At 52.5% G+C, this 27,562-nt stretch overlaps 1 protein-coding gene across 3 annotated transcripts in view; it reads right to left on the reverse strand.

Annotated features, from left to right (window-relative positions):
- Window positions 1-27,562, reverse strand: part of PPCDC (phosphopantothenoylcysteine decarboxylase) — a 532,546-nt gene that overhangs the window by 273,289 nt on the left and 231,695 nt on the right. For all 3 annotated transcript variants that reach the window (XM_086959324.1, XM_086959322.1, XM_086959323.1), the window contains exon 4: window positions 24,707-24,835. In XM_086959324.1, the coding sequence (XP_086815450.1) occupies window positions 24,707-24,835 (129 nt within the window). The remainder of the gene's footprint in view (window positions 1-24,706; window positions 24,836-27,562) is intronic.

The raw sequence follows: 27,562 nt of genomic DNA on the forward strand, positions 1-27,562 counted from the left end.
ACCCACTTGTCCGGAGTAATTTTTCTCCACTCTGCCAGAAAAAATTGAATGCTTCCCCCTACCGGAGTGGGTAACAGATCCGGGGGAAGTAGGTTCCTAGGGCCTAGACCCAGCCTGGCCCTTGGGCGCCGGAGCCGACTGCTGGCCTCTGCCCTTCTGGCGCTTCTGGAATGGCTTACGGAACTGTTGTTGTTGTTGCGACTGTCCCGAAGCCTGGCCACGTCCTCTGCCTTGCCCACCGAACCGCCGTTGGAACGGGCGGTACGACTTCTTCGTGTCTTTAGGCTTCTCCAGGCCCACAGCCGTAAGCGTTTCGGCCTCCGCCTTCATGCGGGCCATCTCATCGTCCGCATACTTCCCGAAGAGGGTCTCGCCGGAGAATGGTAGGTTGGCCACCCTCTGCTGTGCGTCCAGTTTCAGGGACGTAAGGCGGAGCCAGGCGTGACGTCGTTGGTTAACCCCATGGCAAAACCCATGAGCTGCCAACAAGGAAGAGTCCGCTGCAGCGCTGATAAACTGGTTAGCCACCAGCATCCCTTCATTCAGCACTTCCTGGAAGTCCTTGCGCTTCTCGCGGGGTAACAGCTCCGCAAACTGCTGGAGGGAGTCCCAGAGGGCGCGGTCGTAGCGTCCCAACAGCGCCGTGGCACTCGCAGCCTTCATGGAGGTAGCCGATGTTCCACACACTTTCCTCCCTGCCGAATCCATCCATCTGGACTCCTTATCCGGGGGAACCGTGGATGACGGGGAGGTGGCATGTTGCTTGCGGGCCGCCGTCACAATTACAGAGTCTGGAGGGGGTTCCGCCCTCAGAAAGGCCGGGTCCGAGTCGGGAGCCCGGTACTTCTTCATCAGCCTCGATGGAGCCGCCTTCGTCACCGCAGGGGTGAGAAAAAGGGCCATAGCCGGTTCCTCCAGGCCCGGCACCCGAGGCAGGAGAGGACGAGACAGGTGTTTTTGATGCAATGTCTCAAAAATGACTGAAGTTTTAGGAGTAGGCACCGTCAAAGATAAGCCCAACTTCGCAGCGCCCCTTAAAAGGACATCCTGGAACGCTACCAGGTCATCAATCGGGGACACCCTCGTGTCCGGTGACTCCGACAAGGAAGGAGAATAATCCCTGGTACCAGAGGACCTTGTGTGGGAGCGAGATTCGCGCCTCCTATGGCGGCGTCTCGACCTCGTGGACGATCTGTGTCGCAATCTCTCCCTTCTCCCAGAGCGAGAGCGGGACCTGCCAGCCCGTGGCCATTCCACCGGTTTCCGTGGTGGGGACTTCCTTGGCTCCTCTCGGGGTTTAGGTTTTGGGGTCCCCTTAGGAGGTACAGGCAAAGACGGCAGCGAAGTGGACCTCGGCGGAGGAACCCTCGGCTGCGGGGCGGGCCCATGCGGAGGAACTGGTGGCGGTGGGTCGCCTGATGGAAGCGGAGGTTTGGGTGGAGGATCCTCCTTAGGAACAGGTGGAGGTGGCGACCGAGGCCGAGATGGCGTGTACACCTCTGAGTACACCGAGCCCGGTGACCCCTTAGGCGAAGGGGGCTGAGATCCAGCCCCTTCAGCAGGTGATCGCTTCCTCTTGCGCCCTCCACTAGAAGCAGTCTGACTTCTGGGACCAGAATCCCTCTTGTGCCATTTTGGAGAGGTAGAACGACTCCTAGACGCCGACCTCTTTCTTCTCGACGCTGAGTGTCGCTTTTCTGGCGTCGAACGCCACCTCCGCGACTCCAGCTTCGAACGCCGCCTCCACGACGTCGACCTCCTCTCCCTCGACGTCGAACGCCGACCCCTCGACGTCGACCTCTTCCTCCGTGACGTCATACGCCGCCTCCGCGACGTCGAGCGTTCCTTCCTCGACGAGCGTCGATTCCTCCGTCTTGATGCTCTCGACGTCGAGGAGCCCCTCGACGTCGACCGATGCTTCGACGGCGATCGGCTATGTCGCCTCGACGGCGAGCGCCGATGCTTGTCACTTCGTCTCCGACGTCGATAGGAAGACCTTGACGTCGACGATGACGTCGACGGTGGCTTCGACGGCGACCTCTCCAGGCCCTTCGACGTCGAGCCGTCAAGCCGTCTCGACCCGGAGCCCCGGGGAGAAGGGGAGCACACCGCCGTCATCCCTCTCGACGTCGTCGTCGATGCAATCGACGTCACCGGAGACCGGGACCGTTTGCTGGACTTCCTGCCTCTGGGGAGCCCCCCAGAGGCAGAGGGAACCTTCCCAGCCTGCCCAGACCCACCTGCAGCCTGTTATCAAGGCCAGAAAGCCTGATCTTCATCCTGTCCCTCAGAGTCCGAGCAGTAAACTGCTGGCAGATGACACAGTCCTCAGGAACATGATCTTCAGGGAGGCAGACGATGCAGACATCGTGGGGATCACTCTTGGCCTTCTTCCTCCCACATGCTGGACACTTATCAAAAAGGCCAGGCATTTTAGAGCCCTAAAACGCCTGAATCAGCACACAAAAGAGAGAGAGAACACCAAGAAAGTAAACTGAAACACTTTTAAAACACAAAAGTGCCAAAATATCCAATAAACCCTTGAAACAAGGGAGAGCTCAATGCCAGGGTCCTGTAAGCAGGAGCCGGAAAAAAGAACTGAAAGTAGAGGGACCTGCTATGCATTCTGGGATACTGGGAGAAGTTCTGGAAAGTTCTCTTAAAGGCACAGTATCCTATTTAAGCCACACTATGGGGCTTGTCTGTCCATGCCTTCCTCTCTATCATTCCAGTGTCTTTTACTGGGGGAGGCAAGTTTCTCTATGGTAGAAACTGGGCAGGCTGTATTATGTGTGGTGTTATTTGGTGGAATTTCTAGTTGAAGTACTGGACAGTGTAGCCTGTGGATATAGGCTGCATTATTTGTCTTTAAATTCTCTCTTAAGTGTCTTTGCAGTTTTCTGCATTTTTTGACAACTTAAGAGATTATTTTTGATTGCCGGGGTCCACGCACATGGGCGGGACTATTCACTAGATTATGACTATACACAGAGATCCCCTACTACAGAAAGAGGACATTAGTGAAGTGGCTCAAAAGGAGCACATATCAGGTAAGTCAGAACTAGGTTCAAGTCCCACTGAGGCATTACAAAGGAGGGAAAAGATGAGTAATGCCTTTTAAGGACATATTTACAATGGGGGACTTGAAAAGGGAAGGGTGATCTGGAAGCCGTAGAAAGGCTGAAATGGCCGAGAGATAGCCCTTGATAGTGCCCAGAGCAGAGCCCTGCTGGGCCAAAGAGAGGAGAAATAGAAGGACCTCTGAAAGAGGGTCAGAACCTTGCCACAAATGTATTCCACCTGCAGGCATATACTGTTTTAGTGGAGAAACGCCTGGTGCCAAGATAACATCGCAGACTTCAGGAGGCATGCTCGGGATACCATACTCTTCGAGACCAGTCCGGAGCCACAAGAATAACCTGGTCCTGGTCGCGCTTGATCTTCTTCAGCACTCTGGGTAGAAGTGGTATAGGCGCAAAGGCGTATAGTAGACCGCAACTCCACTCGCGACAAAAAGCGTCGCCTAGCGAGTGCCACCTTGGAAATTCCAATGTGCAGAGCTGATGACATTGTGTGTTCTATTCAGTAGAGAATAGATCTAACCAAGGCTCTCCCCACTGCTGAAAGAGACCTTGCACCACGTCCGAGTTCCGACGCCATTCGTGATCCATCATGCAACGGCGGCTGAGTTTGTCCGCATTGGCGTTCAGAGAACCTGCCAGGTGTTGAACCACCAGGGAAATGCCATGATGTTCCAGCCATGTCCAGAGGCACAGAGCCTCTGGGGTCCACGACCCCACCCCGCTCTGTTTGTTGCAGTACCACATGGCGGTGGTGTTGTCTGTGAACACCTGCACTACTCTCTCCACAACACAGGGAAGGAATGCCTTTAGTGCAAGTCAGATCGCTCGAACTCCAGAAGGTTGATATGGAGCTGGGACTCCGCCGGAGACCAGTGACCTCTGATCTCCACCTCTCCCATGTGGCCGCCCCATCCCAGAAGGGAAGCATCCGTCACAACTGTGTGTTCCGGTTGGGGAAGGGCAAGGGATCTGCCATTGACCCAATCGTGATTCGTGAGTCACCACTGCAATTGTCGTGCAGTGCCCTTCAAGATCTGGACGTGATCGGACAGGTTGCTCTGATGCTGTGCCCATTGGAACTTCAGGTCCACTGCAGAGACCGCATATGCAAGAGACCATCTGGCCCTGACTAGGGCCTGGGATAGAGGCTGAAAGATCGGACTCATAGCCTGAATATCCCAGATTTTCTGCTTGGGAGGATAAAACTGAAACTGCGGCAAGTCCAGAATTGCTCCAATGAAGAGGAGCTTCTGATAGGGAATCAGGTGCGACTTCGGCACGTTGATGGAAAACCCCATTAAATGCAGGAGGTCGGCCGTAATCTGGAGGTGGGAGTCGACTGCCTGGGGCGAGCCCGCCTTTAACAACCAGTCGTCAAGATAGGGGAAGACTGAAACCCCTGATCTGCGCAGATGAGCTGCGACCACCGCCATCACTTTTGTGAACACCCAAGGGGCGCTGGTAAGGCCAAAAGGGAGCAAAGTGAACTGAAAATGCTTGTGGCCTACAGTGAACCACAGGTAACGCCGATGGGCTAGCAGGACGGGGATATGAAATTAAACGTCCTACAAGTCCAACACTACCATCCAGTCTTGCGCATCTAGGGCAGACAAGACCTGAGCAAGTGTGAGCATCTTGAACCCCTCCTTCCGGAAGAAGCAATTGATGTTCTGAAGGTCTAAGCTGGGACGCAGGCCCTTGTCCTTGTTTGGAACCAGAAAGTAGTGGGAGTAACAACCACGACCTACTTCTGGCATCGGAATGTGCTCGATGGCCCCCTTGGCCAAGAGGGCCACAACTTCCTGCTAGAGAAGTGCCAAGTGATCCCCCGACATGCGGTGGTACTGAGTTGGTATGGCTGGAGGGGTGGTCTCGAAGGGGAGGGAGTAGCCCCTTTGGACAATGTGTAGCACCCACTTGTCCGAGGAGATGTTGCCCCAGTGGGGGAGATGATGGCGAATTCTGACGCCCACTGGCATTTGATGGGCCTGAAATTCCAGACTAGGAAGGCATTGCAGTGGATGCTGCACGGGTAGAGGTGGACTGACCCGCCAGCTAGCCCCGGAACCACCTCGACGGTTCCCACGTCCGCGCTGATATTGTTGTTGCAGCGGTCTGTGGCTCTGCGAACGTGGTGGGGCACCCCTTCTGTGGCCACAAAAGGAGCAAAAAGCAGAAGGCGGAGGAGGCCGAGTTGTCGACAGGCCCAAGGATTTGACCGAAGCCCGGAAGTCCTTAAAGCGCTCCAACGCACTATCTGCCTTATTGCCATCAAAGGGCACGTCTATCAGAGTGTTCTGGACATCCCCTGAGAAGCCAATTGTCCTCAGCCAAGCGTGGCGCCAAAGCACCACCGTCGTGGAAATTGCCCTACCCAGCGAGTCGGCGGTATCAAGCCCACAACGGATGGTGAACTTAGCTGCTTCTCGTCCAGCTGCAATAGCCTGGGAGAGGACTATCTGGACCTCCTCCGGACAGTTAGGCAGCACCTGCGCAACCGTGTCCCACACAGAGTGGGAACAACGGCCCAAGAGACATGCAGTGTTCACTGACCGCAGCCCTAGGCTGACAGATGAAAACAGCTTCTTGCCAAGCTGCTCCAGCTACTTGGATTCCCTATCCGGAGGGGCGGAAGGGAACGCGCTCTGGGAAGTAGAGGCTTGAACAACCAAGCTCTCAGGGGTGGGGTGTTGGAAGAGAAAGAGGGGGTCAACCTGAGCTGGCCAATGGCCTTGGGCCACGTTTCTGTCCACAGGAGCCCCTGTGTTGGACCTGGAACAGGTACCCAAAAGAACGTCAGACAGTGCTTCATTAAAGGGCAGCAAGGGCTCCAAAGAGGTCGCCGCTGGCTGGAGCACTTCTGTCAGGAGGTTAGTCCTAACGTCCAATATAGGGAGTTCTAAGTGGAGGGCCTCGGTTGCCCTATGCAACACCACTGCGTAACTCTCTCCCTCTTCCGTAGCCTTGTTAGGAGGAGACAGCATGCCAAGGTCAGGTGAGGTGTCAAGACCACTGGCATCCCCCAAATCCTCTGCCCAGTCCGGATCATAAGCACACTCTTGTGCAAGAGGGTCCTCAGACCCTTCCCAGTCCTCCCCTTTCTCCGAAGTCTGTGGAACAGGCTGAAAATAAGGAGGACAGACATAGGTCAAAAAGGGCCCAATCAGCGTCGGAATCGGCGCCGAGCAGCGCCGATCCGGCACCGGGTCAGGGCTGAACCTGGGGAAGACGATGTCCCGTGGAGCAGGCGACGTCGGTGGTGGTGCCGATGGGGTCAACGTCGATGGAGGTGTTATTAGGTCAACCGGCGTAGACCGGGATCTGATCCCAGGGGTTCCTGCGGCGCCGGAGCCACCGGCGACACCGGGGCCAGAGCCGCCGGCGATAGAAGGGCAGGACTCCCAGTCGGGCCCGTAGACACACCAGCGGGGCCAGATGGCCCAAAGAGTCGGGCCATGGCAGAAAAAAACTCTTGCACCTATGCAGGCGTCGCCGACGGACCTGGAAAAGGTGGGTAGGGCGGCAGCAAAGTCGCAGGTTCCGCCAGAGCCGCAGGGATGGCACCACCCACACCCTCAGCTGTGTAGCACAACGGGAGAGGGCAAGTCAAGGAGCAACAATGTCTCTTCAACTTCTTTTTGGAATGCTTCGACTTACCTGCCCCCGAATGCGAAGACTTAGATCCAGAAAATTGATGGTGACGGCTCCGCAACCGGTCCCTCGACCTCCCTCGGGACCCACACAGTTCTTGAAACCGAGCATCCCTACGACACCAGAAGTCGATCGACTCGAAAAAGGAGACAAAAGGCCTTGAAAAAACTCTGTCAAAAAGTGACTGGGGGTACTAGCTCTTCCCGGATCTGCGCTTGCTGGTGCAAAAAAGAAAAAAAAAGAACTGACGTCAGCGAGCATCCTTTCCATCCACCTCTATCAACTTGCATGCTCCCCTAGTTTCTGCAGATTGACTTATCTTAACCTGACCCTGTCCCTAGTTATAACTCCCAGACACAGCACTATGATATGCCCGGTGTATTCATTATTACTTCGTTATCATCATAAGTAGCGAGCCGCTTAACACTTCTATTCGGCTCTCATCATACTCGCGCAGGGCGCCGTCCAGCGCTTCTATCTTCCGCGCACGAGCGGTGATTCAACGCTCAACAGCGCAGGCGTGAAAACAATACACTCGCTAGCGCATGCGCAGTTCACACCGCTTAGCGGCTGCACCAAGACTATGGTTTCTTTAGCTCCTGTTCCTCAAATCTGATTCTTTAACAAACCATAGACGTAGCGGCCAGCTACAGGGGGCATGGACACCAACAACCAGTCCTTTCGTTACTATCATAAGGACCCTTGACTAGCTAATAATGGCCACCTCAGTAACCTAACTTTGGGACTCTCTTTTTCGGGCACACCTTTCCCGAGTCGAAAGCCATTAACTAATTAAGCGAGCATTTTCCAATTAACGCTACTATATAAACACCCGCCCGAGCTTCCATCCTCACAACCACGGAAGCCACGGACGGAGGAGGAAGCACAACGAGGCTGGGGGTTGAGTAAGTACGGCATAGCCGCCAGGGACAGACTAAGAAACAGTGGTACACTTGGTTTTCAACCAGGTTTGCCTTTTAAGTAACCTACAAATACTGGGACAAGAAACCATCTTTCTTTTCCTTTTTTTCCCATTTTTCCCATTTTCTTTCCCATCTGCAGTTGGACCCTCAAATACCCTTTTGTCCAGAGTTGGCTCATGGGGCATTGTTCCCTACCTTCCTAAGTATGTATTTAAAAATGAGTACATACCCTCTCTAGCTAACCTATTGTACTGTGCCCGTGATCTGTGTGCGTAACTGTGTATGTGTTTAACTATGTCTTGTTAATCACTTTATGATTTCCAAAATAAGTGAATCTCTTTCAGGATCCTTAGCACCACATTCCTGCTGCATGTGTGTTTTCCTCCTTTTTTCACAGGTATTTTTTTTAGAGAAAAGCGCTTTGGGATCCGCGCATTAATAACACCTTGCTCTTGTCTTTCGTGCATACTACATCAGTATTTCAGCATTAGCAAGGGAATTGTATAAATATTAAATATATATCTATACACATTGATAAATAATATTACCATCACACCACTTTGTACATACACCCTTTATTGTGGCAAAACATTAATGAGTGACAGGGGGATCTGACCCCGGTCCTGACGAAGGGGCATGGCGCCCCGAAACATGTTGACCCGCACAAGAAAGTGAGCCCATTAACCTGCTTACCCTTTCCGATACCACTTTTTTAAAAAATACCAGCCAGTGTTTATTAAATAGTTTTTTCTATCACTAGGTCAGGTATTTTTAAACATCACTTTTATATCACCCCTGACCCTACTGACACTCACTCCAATTCACTCACATAGCACCCACATTTAAAAGGTGCTCCAGCGTAGTCGCTTGTCGTAGCACTGCCCCGTCCGGCAGCCGGGCCGGAAGACCCCGATGATGAAGCATGACACCAAGGGCCCTTTTGGTGTGTGAGGGGTATTTTAACACATCTTGTGTATTCCAACAACAACAAGTTATACACTGACCTTTTTTGAGGTGGACCTTTTGGATTAAAAGTATATATAAAAATAGCCTTTGTATTATACCAAAACACATTAGATAAAACACACACTTTACAATGTGCCAACAGGCAACGGCAGAATTTACAGGGGATATGTACAAGACAGGGCCACATGGACCACTGTCAGGAATAGGCACTTTTAGAACTTAGAATACAATACATGTAGGCCTCGAACTTAGAACATAGAGCCTATCGGACAGTACCTTCCGTCCTGGTTGCGCGGGATATGCGAGTGATCTCCTTAGTAGGCTTGAGCGGGCGGCCAGCTAGCTACAAGCGTCTGTCTGGGGTGACCAATGTGTGAGGCTCAGAGGAGGAGGGGGAGGCAGGATGCGGGCAGCCCAGCGAAGCGGCGCGGCTCAGGGGAGAGCGGCGCGGCTCGAGGTTTGGATGGGCGGCCGGGCACGAGCTGCCGAGGGGAGTGAGCGAGGCACACTTCAGCGAGGCCCCAGTGGCCCAGGGAGATCAAACAAGTCCCAGCAATTTGTCAGTGAAGGCACAATAGAGTCCACTGGTCCTGGGACTCTGGTCAGGGAGCGAGCTCAGTATCAAGCCCTTGGAGATGGTTAAACACCAAATAATCATGTAGCACACAACCAGTAACTACTGGTACCAGGTAAGTACCACCTACGCAACCCTAACCACCTTAGGAGAGGTCACGCAGGGAACCAGGACCTCACTAGCAACACCTGTACTAGCAAGAGAAAAACCACCTAAGTATCACAATACCTGTAGGGGTATAGGCATATTACACATGATGCATCACAATACATTCAGCGGTGTAGGGAAGGAAAACACATGATGCAGAACCTACATTCAGCGGTGCAAGGAACAAGGCACATGATGCATCTACAACACATTCAGAGGTGCAGCACAGGAGAACACATGATGCATAAACACACATTCAGAGGTGTAAGGAACAAGGCACATGATGCATCTACAACACATTCAGAGGTGCAGCAAAGAACACTTCGCAGAAATCACATAAGCACATAGCTTACATCAAAGTCCAGGGTCCAGGTTGCGCCACTGCGCCAAAACATAAACGTAGCAACTGCCCACTACTTGCTGGGCAGCTGAGAGACAGAACAGGGGGCCTAAACGCTGCAGCTGGCACGAAGTGCTGCGCAGCTGTGGAAGGCAAGGGTAGGGATGAAGGAGTGCGACTCACTCCTAAGTCCACAGACATAGTCCCCTAGAAAGAAAAACCTAAACGGTGCAGCTGCCCACTAATTGCTGGGCAGCTGTGGACAAGACTGCGACAGGGCTCTCACTAGCCCTCCGGAACAAAACTGCTTACGGGTTGGAGCCCTCTAGACTCTAGAGATAACTGGGCGCCTTTGAGCACTCTTGCTCTTGGAATAAACCTTTGCCCACCGTTGGAGCCCTCTGGCTCGTAAGAACAAATGTGCCCATTGTTGGAGCCATCCAGGGCTCAGTAAGTAAATATGCTACCTCTGGGGTATAATATAGGCACCGAGGGGGGGGGGCTCGCACCAACAACGTGCCCCGACACCACCCCACCTAAGCAATAAGGTGTGGGGCCCTCTGGGCTCCCTGAAGCAATGGAGGGTTCTGGCGGAGCCATTCAGGCTCAGAAAGACGTTGGGGCGGCCCACTGCCACCCGGGGCCACCCTGAAGGCTGAATGCGCCCTATTGCCCTCACACACCCGGAGCTCCTCCTCCCCAGCCAGCTTCTACTCACTGGCTCGGGGCAGGACAAGGACGGCAGCCCCCCCCTTCACTCACCGGGAATCGCGGGTTTCCTTTCGGCGGTGGGACTCCTGTCAGGGTGCGGGCACTCTCGCGGCAACACTCCTCTCCCTGTTGGCGGCCCCGGGGCTCTCCATAACTCACCGGAGCCCCGGGCCGCGAGACGACATCTCTGGGCCGGCTGTTTCTTTCTTTTGGAGGCGGGCGCCAGCCAATCACAGCGCGGCAGCGGGCGGGACTTCCTTCCAAAACCGGAAGTCCCGTCCCACGTCAGGCACTACGGTGCCTGACTTGCTGTTCTGCGCTGCGAGGGCCGCACCAGTGATTTTCGGGGCACAGAGAGGGGTAGGCACCCTCGAAATGCAACATAAATAGCGGGGTGAGCACCCGCTAAGGCACTGATAAGCGGGGCGGCACCCGTGAATGAATATAATGAAAATCGGGCACCATGCAGGGTAGGCTCCTGCGAATCTCGGCTCACGAGCCAATTAAGATACAGCGCTCCCCAGGCGCTAGGGGGGCATAGGAAGCACCACAGGCCCCAGAGGTGAAGAGGGCAGGAGGGTCCCACAAAGTCCTGGATACCAAAAGATGGAGCAAGCAGCTCCCAAGAGAAAGGGAAAGTCCTCCAGCCTCCAAATCCATCAGCAGTCCAGGGGCTGGGCAGGGCCCAGGGAGGCAAGCCTTCCCCTGGGCTCCAGCAGCAGCACGCCCCTGGCAGATTCAAGTGTCAGAACAAGACAATTTTAGAAGGAGACACAGCCCCTTTTTATACATCGAATTCCTTTGTCTAAAGGTGCAGGGAGGGGGAAGAACCAGTCGTGCTGGTTTTGGAGCACTCTTGATGTGCTCAGCCCCTCACTCTATTCACTGGCAGGGCTAGGGTCGTTAGATGCACCACAGGGGGCGGAGCCAGCATTGTGTGGGGAAAGCCCAGCCCTATTCAGGAACCAGGTGCACTTCTCCCCAGCCATCAGCATCCTAATCTCACACTCACCACCGGGCAGACCCATCCAGCCTTCCTGGAGCCAAGCTCACCAGCCAGCTCCAGCCAATCACACGCCAGGCATATTTTACACTAATATGCCAACTCCTAGTAGTGGCACTTCTACACAAGACATAATCATGCCACATACATCGTTGCGAAGAATTCAATCACACGAGTTCGCACATACCAGACTCAAGTCTGTACACCCCACGCATCAGGAACTACCAGGGGCACATACATTCCCCATGCATTCCTATGGGAGGGCAGGCCAACCTCACTCCACGCACTCAGGGTGCGCACGCACTTTCCACTGGGACACAGTGAAAGTGCGCAGAAGCCAAGACATCACTATAATTATTTAATAACACCAGGCAAAAAGGTCAGGGGTGAACATGCCAGAAGGGCCAAGTCCAACACTGGAAAATAATAAAATCAAATATTTCAAACCAGTTAGACCAAGCCCTTTGGCATGAAGTTCAAACATATCCTAATTTACCAACATGGAAGTACTTAACTGAGGCAATAGAAGATTTGTCCATTTATTCTCAATGGGATAAACCTCTGAGTCAGTCACCTTTTAAAATGGCTTAATGAAAAAAAAACATCAAAGTTAAAAGACAAAGAATTATTTGTATGTAGGTCACATGCCTGGATGGTTACAAATGAATATAAAATCCTTCTACTCAGAGTCTAGATGGTCCCCGCTACAAACAAGAAGATTCATAAGAGCACAATTTGGAATACTTCCAGACCTTGCGCAAGCAATGCCGTGGTGAAGACAAACAACACCAACTTCCTGTAGACTGTGTAAACTTGTCAAAGAGAACATCATTCATTTAATTTGTATAAGCACAGCTTTATTGGATCTAAGGCGCAGGTTGCTAAGGATACCGTTTAACCAGCGAGACATTCGTTCATGCAGGCAAGCGTTAATAGCATGTCTTAAACCATTTGATTCAGCACTGAATTGTATATTTGTCCCAAATTTATGAGAGCAGTGGAAATGAAAATGCATTATTATGTTATATGACCAAACTTTTAGCACTAGCAATGAATGTTTTCTTATTTAATATAATATAGAAACATATAGGAAATCATACTTTGCTGGTTCCTTGTAAATATGCAATAACTCTTTTTAACAATGTTAGTGGTATTACAATTATAGTTAAATTGATCTCTTTCATGATGTTTTTATTCTTTCGAATATTGTAAGATTTTAACTAATCAACAATAAACTAAACTTTAAACTACCTCGACTTGGATTCAACTTCTGTACCATCCCTGCAGCTGTCCTGATTTTGTCAAGTTTAAAAAATCTTGAAGATGTGGGGCGCCGCTTAGCAAGCCAACATGGCGAATGTGTGCTAAGTGAGCCCCGTCCAGCCCACACTATATCCTGCATTTATCCTGACACCCCAGGACTATCAAGGAATCCTGGAACTGCTTTTGGAATGCTAACCACTTGTGGCTGCCCACGGGAGTGAAATCACGGCGCCCAAGACAGCTGTGAGCCCGGGCTGCCCACGAGGAGTGGCCTACTGCCCGCCGGAGGAGTCGGAGAGTTGCGTGTGGTGCGCCAGAGGTGAGAGGATTGCCGCGGGCGTCTCTGAGCCCTAGCCAGAGGCAGTGTGTGCTGCTTTGGTGCCATCTGAGCGACTGCGCGCAGAGGTGGTGATCGAGGGGGGGGTCGGCCCCTGGAGCCCCCGCGGTGCTGGTGGAGAGACGCGGCTTGAGAGAGATATAGCGGCTGCCCCGGGCTGGACCGGTGAGAGGCGGAGCGCCGGAGCAAGAGCGGCGGCTCGCAGTGGGGCTTCCCGGTGTCTGGGGCGCTCCCTGCTAATGGAGGTAGCAGCAACAGTGTGGTGGCATCCTGAAGCGCCTTCCTTCCTCGGATCTGGGCACCATCCTAGGCTCGGCGGCTAGGTTGGGCCGCGAGGGAAACACCTGATTTATCCTTGGCTCTGCACCCAACGCCCGCCCTGTTCCTTGCCCCCTACACCCCCCCCCCCCGCAGCCGAGGACACCCCGGGGGCGGCGACGGAGTGGGGGCTTTGCCCGTGGATGTGGATACGGGCCTGAGGCGTCCCGGCACGACACGTGCGGGCCTCACCGCTGGAAAGATGCGGCAGGGAAGAGGCATAGCAGCTACCACGGGCCGAGCGTCCCGGTGAGGGGGGCGCTCCATACTAACGGAGGCAGCGGTGATTGTGTGCAGGCATGGTGAGCGCTCGAGGGGAGCCTCCTGTAGCGCCTTCCCCCCCACAGATCATAGCACCATCCTGGGTTCGCGGCCAGACCAGACCGCGGGGGGACCAAACTGAGGTCTTGGTGTGTTTCTGCCTCTGGGCCGGACGCCTTGCTCGCCTTTCCCCTCCCCGTGAACAACCTTGGCAGTGACGGCGGTGTGGTGGCCCTCCTCGTGGATGCGTGTACAGACCTGAGGCATCCGGGAAGCATGGCGGGTGGACATCGGTGATCTCCGCTGTAGGGTCGAGGGCCCTGGGCCCTCATGCTAATAAGGAGCGAGACACTGACACACTGCTTGCATGGTGCAACTGGCCCAGAGCACGTGCGCTCGGCCTCTTTTATTGGTACTGTGTCACATGACCTGTGACATCAGTGGTGGGTGGGTGTTCAGTGTAGTTACAGGCTCAGCACTAGAATGCTGACTTGTGCTGGGCATTACATCCCTCCCCAAATTGGTTAAAAATTAAACCAAACGTGAAAAGTCCAAAACCTGTGGGGGAAAGAAAACAGAAAATAACATTGGACTTGCGCTTTCAAAATGAGTCTCTTTGGCTGCTTGCAAGCCGCAGGCAGTATAGTTCTTGTGTTCTGGATTAAACAGTTCTTGGTGGCACGATTCGCAGTTGTTCGGCGGGTTCATTCTTTGTCTGTGCTGTCTGTCCGCTGTTCTCAGCCCTGCCTTTTTGCTTTGCTCTCTTGGTGACGAATAGTTAAAGAGAGATGGATGACAAGGTTGTTGTTTGTCTTCCAGCTTCTTTTCTCCATGCTGGTTGCGCGATGTTTCCGGGCAGGCTTCAGTGTGTTTCTTGGCAGGTGAAAAGAGTAGGTGCAAACATCCCTCTCACTAGGATGCCCCTCTCGCCGGTTTTCTTCTGCCACAAGATGTCCGGGAGGACCTCTTTGCCAGGTTTCCACTGGACTGGTGTTTTTGGTCGTGTTGCCCTACCATAGCCTTCGGGCCGTGAGCCGGGCGCTCCACGAGCTTCACCGTCGTGTCCTAGTTCCACCTGAAGGTTGAGTTGTTGACTCTTCTCATTGCTTGCGAGGCTTTCATCCTCTTGGGTCCTGCAGGCGTGCTTCTGTGGATCTGTCTCCCGTGCGGGACTTGCTGCCACCAGAGTCCCTTGAGGCTTCTGATACTGGTTTGCTACGGGCTGGTGTGAGGTAGGTCAGGTCCTCCACTTCCAGAGTCCTGAGTAGTCTCGCCATCCAATCTTCCGCTCAAACCCCAGAAGTAGATGTAGCCAACAGTCTATCTTGCTCTCTTCTGCGATCGCCATGTGGATGGGTGGCTCGTAGGTGGTTGTCTCTGTTCTGCGCTGCCGGTGTTCTTGCCAGGCTTGTCTTCCATTGCACTCAGGTGTTCCAGTGCCTGTCACCTTGCTTCTTTCCGCAGGGCGGCTTCTTCTTGCAGTGGCAGCGTGCCATTCCGACTTCTCCTTTCTTCTTTTCTTAGTGGCGCTGGCCACTCTGTTCTTTCTTCCTTCTTCTTAACCTGACAGTCGTGCCACTCTGATTACTTCTTCCTTATTGTCTTCTTCTCTTCTTCTCGCGACGTACTCTGGTCCCCTCTTCTTCATCTTCTCTGGCCAAGCTTCCCTATGCAGCGCGCGCACTCCACACAGGTCTGCCTGGTCCTGTCCTAGTCCTAGGACACTGTCTTCTTGTCACTTAACTCCAGGGTTAGCGTCACGACCTTCACATCTTCTTCCTGTTGCTTTCGTTAGTTTGTGTGGTTGAAGTTCGTGGGTCCAGGTCCTCGGACCGCGCCTTGTCCGAACTTCTTGGACCTCGTGCTGGTCCCTTCTGCCGAGGTCTGGCAGGTAGGTTTCGTGGTGTTGAACTTCTTGGACCTCGTGCTGGTCCCTTCTGCCGATGTCCGGCAGGTAGGCTTCGTGGTGATGAGCTTCTTGGACCTCGTGCTGGTCCCTTCTGCCGATGTCTGGCAGGTAGGCTTCGTGGAGCTGAGCTTCTTGGACCTCGTGCTGGTCCCTTCTGCCGATGTCCGGCAGGTAGGATTCGTGGTGCTGAGCTTCTTGGACTTCGTGCTGGTCCCTTCTGCCAATCGCTGACAGGTAGGCTGCTCGGTGCGACCATCTGGCTGGCCGACCTCTTGCTTTGTGACCAGGCCGAGTGGTCGGGTTGCTTCTGTGTTGAATCTTCAGTTCTGCGGGTTGTCTGCACAACCATTTTCTTTTCATCTCAGTTCAATTGCTTTGGTGCGCAACTGGGTGCGCTCTTCGGGTGTTCCCTTGTGACTTGCTGCTTTGGGCTAGTGCTGGCCGCACTGTTGCGCATTTGCGTCATGCGCTTTCGCATTTCCTGGTGCTGGGTTCTAGAATCATTGTTGGTTCGTGTGGGGTGTTCTTACTTTCGCCATTCTGCTGCAGCGACGGCCTGTGGCCACCAGGCATCGCTGTCTTCTCTTCTGGCGTGGCGTAGATGCTTCTGGAGGGTTGCGTCACCGCTCCATTGACGTTCTTCTGGTCTTGCTTCTTCTGTTTGGTGTTGGTTGCGATTCTTGTGGATTTTCTCTGGGTGCACTTGCGGCGTGCTTTCGAGTGTCTTCTGAGAAGTTCTTGCACTCCTGTTGGCGGAGTTGCTCTTTGCGTTCCTGGCGCGCTCCTGCGCTGTCGCCTTTGGCATCTGGGTAGCGTCTCGGTACTACTGTAGTCAGTGTTGCTGTGCATTTACTTTCATGCTTGGCTGTGTTCTCAGTTGTGATGTGGTCTTATTCAGTTAGTATGGTGAGCTTGTTCGCTTTCTACTTTCCTTGCCTGGGGGGGAGCTGGTTACTTTTCCTCTAGTATGTCCTGCGTGGAGTTGCTGCACTCCTGACGCGCTTCTGGGGTCCCTGGCGCGTTCTCGGGGTCGTCACCCTTTTATCTCCTCGGGCTGTGTGATGATTTGGTGGCGTTCCGGTGTACCAGTGTTCTTGCGCTTGGTCAGTTTCTCCTGGCGTTGTTTCGCAGTGACCTGGTGCAGACTGCAGAGTTCCTTCACTCCTTGCGCCGTCTTGTGCAGTGCTATGCTATGCTGTCCTGGTGGCGCTGGTGTGTCGCTGTGCAGCGTCGTTGGTCGGGCTTCCTTGTCGCAGTGTGGCGTTCCTGCGCCAGTCTGGCGTACTGTGTGTATCCTGTGGTGCTGGCGTGGCGCGGCGCAGTATCACTCTCTGTGTTCTGAAGTCTGGTGGTGGCGCGGCGCCATTGGCGTGTCAGATAGCACTGGTTTGCACTTTGCTTTGTCCTTTTGAGCGCTCCCCAGCTTGTTCTCCTCTGTTGGGCGTCTGCTTTCGTTTGGTGCGCTTGGGGCTATACTGCAGGGCTGCAGTGGTCAGTTAACCTTATCAGTAGGTCTGGGCTGCAGCAGCTTGCTCTGTGCTGCCTTATTTTCCTCCTGGCACCCGGTTGCCTGTTAGCTCGTGTCGCTCTATGGCATGTCATTTGCGGTCATAGAGTAGCTCCTTCGTGCTGCTGGGTGCAGTGTTTGGCAGTCTCCTCTGTGCTCTAGTGCTGCTAGAGTTCCTTTTCCTTAGGGGCGCAGTTGTGTGCTTTGGCCACTAGATGGCAGTGCTATATTGTCTTTTAATAGCTGCAGTAGCTTCCCAACGCTACGAGCTTCGTGGTCTCTCAATACGCTGCAGTGTTCATTTTTCCAGGCTCGGCTCTCGCTGGGGTCGTTAGAGTAGGGGACCCGGAGTGCGGCCTGAAGTGGTCACCGTTGGATGGCTCACCGGAAGCCACCTCTTCAGTAAGGTGAGTTGCTGTGTTTGTTTCCTGGAACTTCACTCGGTTCCACAGTGTTTGCTGTCACGCTTTGTTCTGGGGTCGTTGGGGCAGTGTGAGTGGCACAGTAAGGTGGTTGTGGTGCTTACTGTGCGCTTCTGGACAGCGGATCGTCACAATGTCAGTTTTCCTCCTGCCACTCAGCTAGTCGCTCCGCATCTCACAGGGGTGCACTTTCTGCTTCGCTGGGCAGCAGCAATATTCTGGGCTGCGCAACCTGTCTTCACACTCTCACTCACTGCGGGCTCATGATGTGCGGGGTTGCTCCCGCTCACCTCGTCTCTCCAGTCGGCCAGCTACCGCGACCGATGCGGGTGGGCTCCGCTGTAGTTCTCCATTCATGGCAATGGTTGTGCCGGGTACATGCGCTGGCTCTCACCGTCTGTGTGCTTGGTGGGGGCTTCGTGTTGAGCGCGGGTGATCTCCGCTTTCAGTTCTCGGCGCCCGGCAGGTCTCCCTGTGCTGTGGGCACTCCTCTTTGGAATTCATTCACCCCGCCGCCGCCTCACATCGCACATGTGCTCGGCGGGGGACACGGGACGCTGCAGGCAGGCCGCGGGTGGGCTCCGCTGGCGCTGCTTTAATTAAATGTCTTTCACCCTCGCCGCGGCCGCCTCTCGTCACACGCGGCGCGGCTGGGGACAGCCGACTTTGCCGGCAGGTCGCGGGTGGGCTCCGCGAGCCTTGCTTCCTTAATTGGACATATCAGGCGAGTCAGCGCTCATAGTCTATGGCGGGTGGGCTCCGCTTTTGGGTGCTTTACAGTTTGTGGCTCACCTTCGGCCGACGGGCCTGTTCTCATGCGGGTGGGCACCGCGATGGCTTCTTCGTCTTTCTCGGGGCACCGCCTCGGCAGGGCGGGCTACGGCAGGCTGCAGAGGTGCGGGGTGAGCTCCCGGTCACCTTCTCTTTTCCTTTCAGGCCCGGGGCTCGACACACGCCCCGTGGGCCTCTCGGCGGCTGGCACGCTTCAAAGGGGGTGCGCTGTCGATACAGGCAGCTCTCCTCTTCCCTTTTCCATGATGATTTCTTTCAGCTGCGGCACGCGTGGCTAGCGTCCGCCCTCGTCGCCATTGTAGGGTCGAGGGCCCTGGGCCCTCATGCTAATAAGGAGCGAGACACTGACACACTGCTTGCATGGTGCAACTGGCCCAGAGCACGTGCGCTCGGCCTCTTTTATTGGTACTGTGTCACATGACCTGTGACATCAGTGGTGGGTGGGTGTTCAGTGTAGTTACAGGCTCAGCACTAGAATGCTGACTTGTGCTGGGCATTACATCCGCGTTCGGAGGCGCCCGCGGCCCTGTCGCAATTGGTACAGGCCTGGAGCAGGCGCACCGGCTTGGCTGGGCGGCGTGAGAGCGGTGGGCTTCTGGGCTGCTGGTGCAGGGGCATACGGCTGCAAACTAGAGACCAATTACAGCGCCAATCAATTATGGCCACGAAGGCCAGGCTCCGAGACCTTAAGCTCCCGTACGCACACCTGTTTCCGGCTCACCTGCTGGTGGTGTACCGCTCCTGCACATACTTTTTTGATACTCCGGAGTTGTTCAAATGGACGGATGAAACGGGTCCACACCCCGCCAGGGAGGGAGTCGGATTCCTCGTTGAGTGAGGTGGTGCCGCACGGACCCCGTGGCCAGCAATGAAGTGGTGATAGAAGATCTCGATCCCGGCAGCGCTCCATGTCCTGTGGAGCCTCCTCCGAAGAGGGCCCTACTCATGGGCAACAGACATAAAAATCTTAAACCTCTGCTGTCAATGTCGAGTGGTGGTGTTCTTTCAGCGGATTTGGTGAATGTTTTGTTCTATATATGTACTGGGGGTGTCACGTTGTGGGCTGAATTCCCACCTGTCTGGTATCAGTGGGGGACAAGCCCGGAATGTAAGTTGGGGATCCATTGGCTGGGGCGGCCCTCGTCCCCCTGTTGGAGACTGGGAGCCAACCCTGCCGCGACAGGTACTTCAGCGTTTATGAGGTATGGGGTGGGGGGTTTGTTAGGGGGGAGGTCGTTTTGGGGTATGAGTTGCACGTCCACAGGGGGTTCTCTACGCTACACGCACGCACCGCAGGGGCCCTATGCCCCTGCTATGGCTCTGTCTGTACCCTTATGGCTGAGAGGCCGAGCGGGATCAGGTGTCCCTGGGTTCTCTTCGCATAATCAGCTGGAATGTGCGTGGGGCCCTGGACAAAATTAAAGAAGGGTCGATACTCCGATATGCAAAGAAGGCTAAGGCTGATGTCCTCTTGTTGCAGGAAACCCACTTAATGGGTACGAAGACCCTCTGTCTACAGCGGTATGGATTCCAACAGGTCTTTCATGCTGGATTTACACAGGGCTCGAGAGGAGTGGCAGTTCTGGTTCACCGCAGGCTCCCATAGTACATGTTAAGCACTGGTCGGATACACAGGGGCGATACATGTTTATCCATGGCACAGTGGGGGATGATCTTCTGATACATGGTTGCGTGTATGCCCCCCCTCCCTTACAATGGTAATTTGTGGAAAGGTTGCTTACCCTATGGGCCGATATTCCAGATGGGATGTCTGTGATAGGTGGGGATTGAAATGAAGTCATGGATGGGGTCAGGGACAGGAGCGGGGGGGTGGGGGGGGGGAGGTCTGGAAGGTGGTCAGCCCACGCAATAGCAATCTCTGGTGACGAGCCTTGACTGGGCGGATACATGGCAGTATTTACATAGAGACGGGCGGGAATACACCTACCTCTCGGCAGTATATAAGTCCTTCTCCAGAATCGACTACATATTTGTTCCCTGAGTGATGTCTGGGAGGGTGGTGTCGGCTGAGATTCTTCCTCGTGGCCTTTCTGCTCGCTCCCCGGTGTCCGTTGGGCTTTACATAGGTAGGAGGCGACGGCCATTTCGTTGGCGCCTCTCAGTATGGCATCTACAGAATGATGAGTACAGAAAGCATATGCGTGAGACGATCGCACACTATCTCCTTATCAATGATGGGTCTGTCACTAGTGCCGGGATATTATGGGAGGCACTGAAACCTACTCTGAGGGGGTGGACATAGCCTGGTGCGTGGAGCCCCGTCAGAAGCACAGAGAGGAATTGGTACGGGCAGAGGCAGAGGTAGAGCGGCTTGAGCGCCTGAGCCGGGAGGCAGGGGCCGACGTCTGCTACTGGTACAACAGTCATGTGCAGCTCTTCTGCTGGATGAGGCCCAACAGGTCTGGTTGGCGTCGCGGAGCAGGATATGCCAATAGGGGGACAAGTCTAGCAAAATGCTACATAGGCTCTGCCAGGGCACCTTCTACTCCCAGGTCCTTCCGGGTGTTCTGGATGAGGCTAGGGAGCGAATAACGGACCCTAAGGTCATAGCGGAGAGTTTTGCATCTTACTATGCGGGTCTCCATGCCCCACAGGAGTGCTTGCCGGAATCTACAATAGATACATTTATAGCAGACTTCCTACCAACAGCAGTGTCGGACGAGGTACGGGATCGGCTGGAGCTCCCTCTGACAGATGAGGAGCTGGGCACGGCCCTGGGTGAGCTCAAGTCTTGAAAGGCTCCTTGACCCAACAGGTTCCCTAGCGAATTCTTTAAACAATACAATGTACAGCTGGCTCAGTACTACCGGGTGGCCTTGGAGGAGGCTAGGGAGGGGGGCAGGCTCCCCCCTGACTGGAGGCATGCGGAGGCGGTGGTGTTCCACAAGCCTGGGCGACCCCCAAAGCAACATGCCTCTTACCGCCCTATTTCCCTCCTGATTGTGGAGGCCAAGGTTCTGGCCAAGGCATTGGCTAATCGCCTCCTGCCTCATATTTCGGCGCTTGTGCATCCAGATCATGCCGGGTTTATGCCCTGGAGGGCCACCAGACATAACATAAGGCGGGCGCATGTGGCGATGGCGGCGGTTCGACAGACTGGAGAGCCGGCGACCCTCCTTTTGGCAGACATGGACATGGTGTTTGATTCCCTGAGTTGGGTATACCTCTTTGCACTGTTACATAGACTCAATTTTGGCCCACGCTTCATGTCATACCCAATTCTCCTATACACGGATTTGACGGCCTCTGTGCTGGTGGCAGGTGCGGTGACTTCCAACTTCTTTATCAGACGCAGCACCAGGCAGGGGTGCCCCTGTCGCTGTATCTATTTGCCTTGGCTATGGAGCCGCTGGCAGCGTGGGTGCGCATCGACTCACAGTTCCGGGGGTTTGATTGGGCACCGGGGCTGTCGGATAGGCTTGCACTGTATGCGGATGATATCCTCTTTTTCCTCACAGACCTCAACAGATCAGAATCGCGGCTGCTTGAGATAATGCAGATCTTTGGGGAAATGTCGGGGCTCTATATGAACCCCCATAAATCTACGCTGTGGATTCTGGGAGACGGGGCAAGAGTGAGCGAGTGTGCATCGACGATTCAAGTGGCAGTGGGGGGCCTTAAATATCTGGGGTTGTTCCTCTCGGAGGTACCCGCGATCTCCTGGGAGCGGAATCTGGTGCCAGTATGGGAGCATTGACAATATATGGCAGATCGGCAATTTTTTAAATGGTAGCGCTTCCTCGGCTGCTGTACCAGCTGCAGAATCACCCGTACCCGATATCACCCAGGTGGTTCCGGTTTGTGAACTCTGTGCTTGGGCAGTGCCTGTGGGCCCGATTTCACCCAGATGGTTCCGGTTGGTGAACTCTGTGCTTGGGCAGTTCCTGTGGGCCAGGGGAGCGTTGCGGTTGGCGTTGCGCACCTTCTTCCTTTCCACCTACTGCAGAGGACTCGCGACATCGGATATACTTTCATACTAGAAGGCGTAGCATCTACTGGTCCTTAATGAGTGGTGGTATGGTGGCAGGGAGGACCCAGCCTATGCCTTGGAGCATCGACTCATGGGTTCACACACGCTCCACACACTCCTTTACTCTGCGCCATTACGGGGCGAGCTGCCGCCGGCCACGCGGGTGGTGTTCCAAATTTGGAGGCAGGCGTTAAAGCATATTGGATGGTGGAATACCCTGACCCGAGAAACCCCCCTATTGCCCAATGGGCGCCTGCCCGACCTTGCGGCTCTCCAGGGCTTCAGGGGCTGGGATGCCATAGGAATCTCAACCCTGGGGGATGTCATGGAAGATACTCCACTTAAGTCCTTTCGGGATCTGAGGGAGGAATTCTGTATGCCCGGTTTTATCGATACCTCCAGTTCCGCTATGCAATGTCCCCCAGCCACAGGGATCTGGAGGCTCTCCCTGAATTTAGTCCATTGGAGGCAAAGATCTTCATGGGTGATCTGGAGACCAAGAAGATCTCCCGGATTTACCAATCTCTGGTTACACACTGCTCTCCCACACTACAGAAGTTTCGGGGGGATTGGGAGCAATAATTGGCTGTTCCAACCCCATACAAAAGTCCAGTCCAGTCTATGCTTATATCGCTTTGTTTTATATGTAAGAAGCGTGAGCTGAACCAGATGGACAATGTGTGACTGGGGGGGGGGGGTGGGGGGGGGGGGGGGGTTGGAAGGTGGTGAGGGAGGGCGCGAGTTGGGGGGTGGCGGGGCGGGGGTTTGTGCTCCGGATGTTATCCTTGGATATGTACCTTAGTAGCAATGTGAAAAACTTGATTGCTTTCCTGTTTTTGTAGAGTGGTACTGCAGTTGTCTCTAGGGTACAGAGCGCTGCAATGTATGTGCAATCTGACAATAAAATAGATTTTCAAAAAAACTAAAAAACTCTTGAAGACCTGGTTGTTTTAGTCTTTTGCGGTCTTCCTGTGTTGGCTAAGCACCGAAATATACCTGCGGGTATGAGTTATTGCGCCATATTAAATGAAAATAATGTAACATGGGGACTATTATAGCAAAAGAGGGAAGCTCTTCAGTGAGAGGTCTGAGTGCAGTCTGAAACTCTGTCTCTTGGGAAGGATTTTGGCCCCTGGCAATTCTAAATATAGTCTTACATCAGTGCAATCACGGGAAGCAAACTGTCCGCCCCTTCATTGACCTTCAGAACATTTCGGAGCCTTTGAACTGCATCAGAATTCAATCTGTACTAGGCTTCGGCCTACAATAATACTAGCATCAACCCAGAGGCTGGGGTTAATCCAAAATTCAGAGCTGCACCATGGTAATCTCACAGCAAGACATAGGTCTGGGGCTGGCCAATGTCAGCTCCATCTAAGAAATTGCATCGGCACCAGATCTGGAGTGTGGACTCCTGGAGTTGAGACCAGGGCAGTCTGATCCGACAAGACATCTGGCGGCACAGGAGTGCAAGCAAGGGCTGGTGCTGTAGGGAGCTCAGTGGAGGCCTCCACATGGTAAGTCGACACCAAGTCACATCTGCTGCCAGGAGTCCGACTGGGGGCCCCTGCTGCTCAGAAGGAATCCAAGGCACCACAGAAAGGGCTGGCATTGCCTTGAAAAATTGCAGCATGCCCTCTTCATACGCCTTATCTACTAAGGGGTTGACAACAGTCAAGGGAACTCCTGGAGCAAGAGGCCTGAAGTCTGACAATGGAAGCAGAGTTAGGTCTTTGGAGTGATGACAGTGTTACTTTTGTCTAGAACAGGAGTGCTGAGAAGGGGACGAGTCCCATTTGGACTAGTTTTGCTTGTCTGACTTACCGGAGGATGCACGTCTAGAGAAGGATTGGGGCCTGTAATGGCAGTGAGCTCAGGACTTGAGAGCAGGAGCAGATCCGCTGTTTGGCGCACAACTTCCTTCACCTTTTGTGTTTAGCTACATATAGTTTCACCTACTGCTTAGCATTTGTCTCATAACTTCAAGACGTCTCTAGAGACCTAGGCAGACATCATGTGGTGTCCTGCCAAATCTCTCATTCTTCTGTCTCCCCTAGAATCCATCTTATCGCCACATTTGCCTTCTACAGTCTCTTTATTTTATTTACATGACAACCGACATTATCTCACAGGCATGTATTCGGTTCCATGTTATCACTTCCAGATGCAGAGTGAGGTTGCGGTGGAATCTGATGGCGCCAACTGCTAATGCACAGGAGCAGTTGTTACCAAAAGGTTCCGGATCCAAGTGAAATTCAAAAGGTAAATAATCTGCAGTAAGTATTCATCAGAAATGAATACACTGTATGCTTGGCCTGCACAAATGGACTTTAAGTTAGAGTCTTTCATGGAATTAGGATAAATCATTTTAGGATTTCTTTTTATTATTTGCAAATAAGGATGAGAAGGGGTACATAGTTTATTTTAATGAGATGTAAATCAGCAGAAGCAATAAACTTATTTTTGGTACATAAACTTCCAGAAGTCCTAGGAAAAGACGCCACTCACCAGTAAGTTGTCACATATGCCGTTGGCTATTTTCGCGAGTGTATTTGCATCCAGAGGGCATATAACCATCACATCTGCCCATCGCCTTAACTCAATGTGCAGTACTGGGTCAGATCTCTCTTTCCACATCTAGACACAAATATAAAAGGGACATTTTGCAAGTCCAGCAAAACTGTAGGGTGAACAAACACATACACAGCTCAGATACCCATAAAAAAGAAGTAAGATTGAAAGAATCCAAGCACAATGCCCTGTTCACCTTGGGGCATCACATATTGTAAAGGCAGGTCTCTATCAACTCTAGTAAACTTACAGAGCTTGAAAGAGTTCACTCAACACCAAAACAGTCTACAGATTATGAAAGAAAAACTGGAAACAATCACAGATATCATCCTTCTCGTCTTTCGTCCTTTAAAAATAGGGTATTTTGAACTTGTCAAAGAAGTAATGAATATCTAAGTATGTTATCCATATGACTAGTGTCTGCTGGTTCCACACTTCCAAACTCTTCTACTAATGAAAAAACATAAAGGAAGAGAAGTTGAGAGGAGCTGGCACAGGCGAGAGGGGAGGTTGAGGGAAATGGGCAAAAAATGAGAAAGCGGAAACACCGAATAAAATAGACCAAGGAAAGGGGATGGGGAGAGGTTGAGTGGGGCAAGCGAAGGAATGACCAAAGGTAAGGAGGACAAAAATGTATTAAGCACAAAAAGAACGCGAAAGATGAAAAGGTTGAGGAAATAACAATTGATGGGTTATAGAAGAGAGATTTGAGAAACTAGAAAAAAGGGTGAAAACTAAGAGATTGGGAAATAAAAGGCAGGAGAGGGTAGGTAGACAGAGACAAGACAATAAAAGAGGAGACATGAAAGAGGGCAATATTGGAGTACATATAAAGAGTATGATGGAGAAAAATATAGCAAAGTGAGAAGGTAAGTTAAGGAAAACAACAAATGGAAAGAAAAAAAGGGGAACAGAAAAAAGTTGGGGAAACAGACTAATAAGATGGGAGAGAAGAGATTGGGGAATACAGCATACCAGGACACAAAACATGTTTGGAAAAAAAGACGAAAGATGGGAAAGAAACAGAGAAAGATAAAGAAAACAGAAAATGAAAAGAAAGGGGGGCGTGGCTTTCGAGCCAAGGAAAATGGCAGTGGTCCAGCAGAGCTCAGAGGAGGCGTAGAGCGCCGGAATCCCTCCAGGCTTCATTTTGCATCACTGCAACCCAGGAATTGCAGCCTTATGGGTCGGAACCTCCCCTCCAACATTAGCAAAGTTTACGGGCATTAGGGGTGAGTGGAAGCAATGTTTTTTGGTATTTCATTCCCGCATTGTGACTCGATGAGAAGCCGCGGCCGCCATTTTGTTTTTTCCTCCACTCTTTTTGTTTCCTGCTTGCCTTCCAGGAACATTCTCCTCATAAAATATCGCTCCAATGCTTTCTTAATTGAGCACTTGTGACTATTTTTGCAGAGATTTTCTTACTAATGCCCGACTGTATGAGTAGATTATGCTCATGGACTGATTTATTGTTCTACTTTCTGAAGCTTTATTCCTCGCTAATTTTCTGTGGCTCTGGACATCCTTTTGTGTCCTTGTGCTTTCAATAAATATAGTTTGTTTCCACATACTCTTGATGGAAATGCCCCATACCAACCGCAGTGGTATTCAACAGGCTAATTGAGCATCATTGGAGGATCATAATCCCTTAAGCGTCCTGCAAGAGAATACAGAGGAGACAATTAATGATTCTGCTGGACCAAGAGGATTGATACCTAACACACCTCGTTCAAGTTATAAACCAGGATCTAAAATACCCTCCTCATCCATCCCTTCATCAGGCAAACGCATAAAGACTAATCCTCCCTCTCTTACTAATTCTTCTTCCTCAATCTCCATGGAACTTCTACTGGAAGAAATCCGTTTACTCAAGCCGTACATGGAAGAAACAAACACCCAACTTCAGAGCCTTGAGGATAACTGGTCATACACGGAGCAAAAAGTAGAGGTCCTTGAAAAACAAATGGATTCTGTTCAAACTATCACGGATCAAGTCCCTTGTATGCACACTGAGATACAACAGCTTAAACAGCAAATTGACAATTTGGAAAATCGCAACAGGTGTAACAACCTATGCATTTATGGTCTTGCTGAAGGTCTCGAAGGTTCTGACCCATTGTCCTTTTTTCAAACCTTCTTACCAACACTTCTTGGTTTTTCTGACACACCTCCATTGAACATTCAACGGGCCCATAGGTTGGAGCAGAGTCCTCGTTTTTCCTCTTCTGCAACTTCTTCTACGAAAGATATAGGAGTCATATTGTACTTTTTAGAATATACAGACTTGCAAAGTACTGCATGCTGCCAAACAAAAAGGGAAAATTTCTTAGAATGGCTCTAATCTTTTCTTTGCTCAAGATTAAGCAAAGGCTACTGCAGATCGTCGGAAAATTTTCCTGGATATGAGACCTCCTCTGCGTACTCTGAATGCTCAATACAGCTTATTCCACCCTTGTTCGTTTAAGGTGACTTATAAAAACAAAACAACAAACTATGAAGACCCTGCACTTCTTCAACATTTCTTGAATACCTGCAAAGATTAATCCATATACATTCCTCGGCCATGAAAATGTTTTGTCTACTTAAAACTGTTTATTAATAACTGTTTCATCCCCATTCCTGATTTATTCTGTTCTGTCATAATGTCCTTTGTTAACATTTTCTTTTTTCATTAGATGTGGTTTTTGTGGTCCTTCGCTTCATGTCTTCTTCGTTAGCCCTAAAGGATATTCCCCGTCCTGTTTCTACTCCCGGAGCCTCTCATTTGGTGTGCTGCCTTCCCTGTGTAGCTCC

The sequence above is a fragment of the Lissotriton vulgaris genome, chromosome 2_2, assembly GCF_964263255.1.
Source record: "Lissotriton vulgaris chromosome 2_2, aLisVul1.2, whole genome shotgun sequence".
In the NCBI taxonomy this organism is placed as follows: domain Eukaryota; kingdom Metazoa; phylum Chordata; class Amphibia; order Caudata; family Salamandridae; genus Lissotriton; species Lissotriton vulgaris.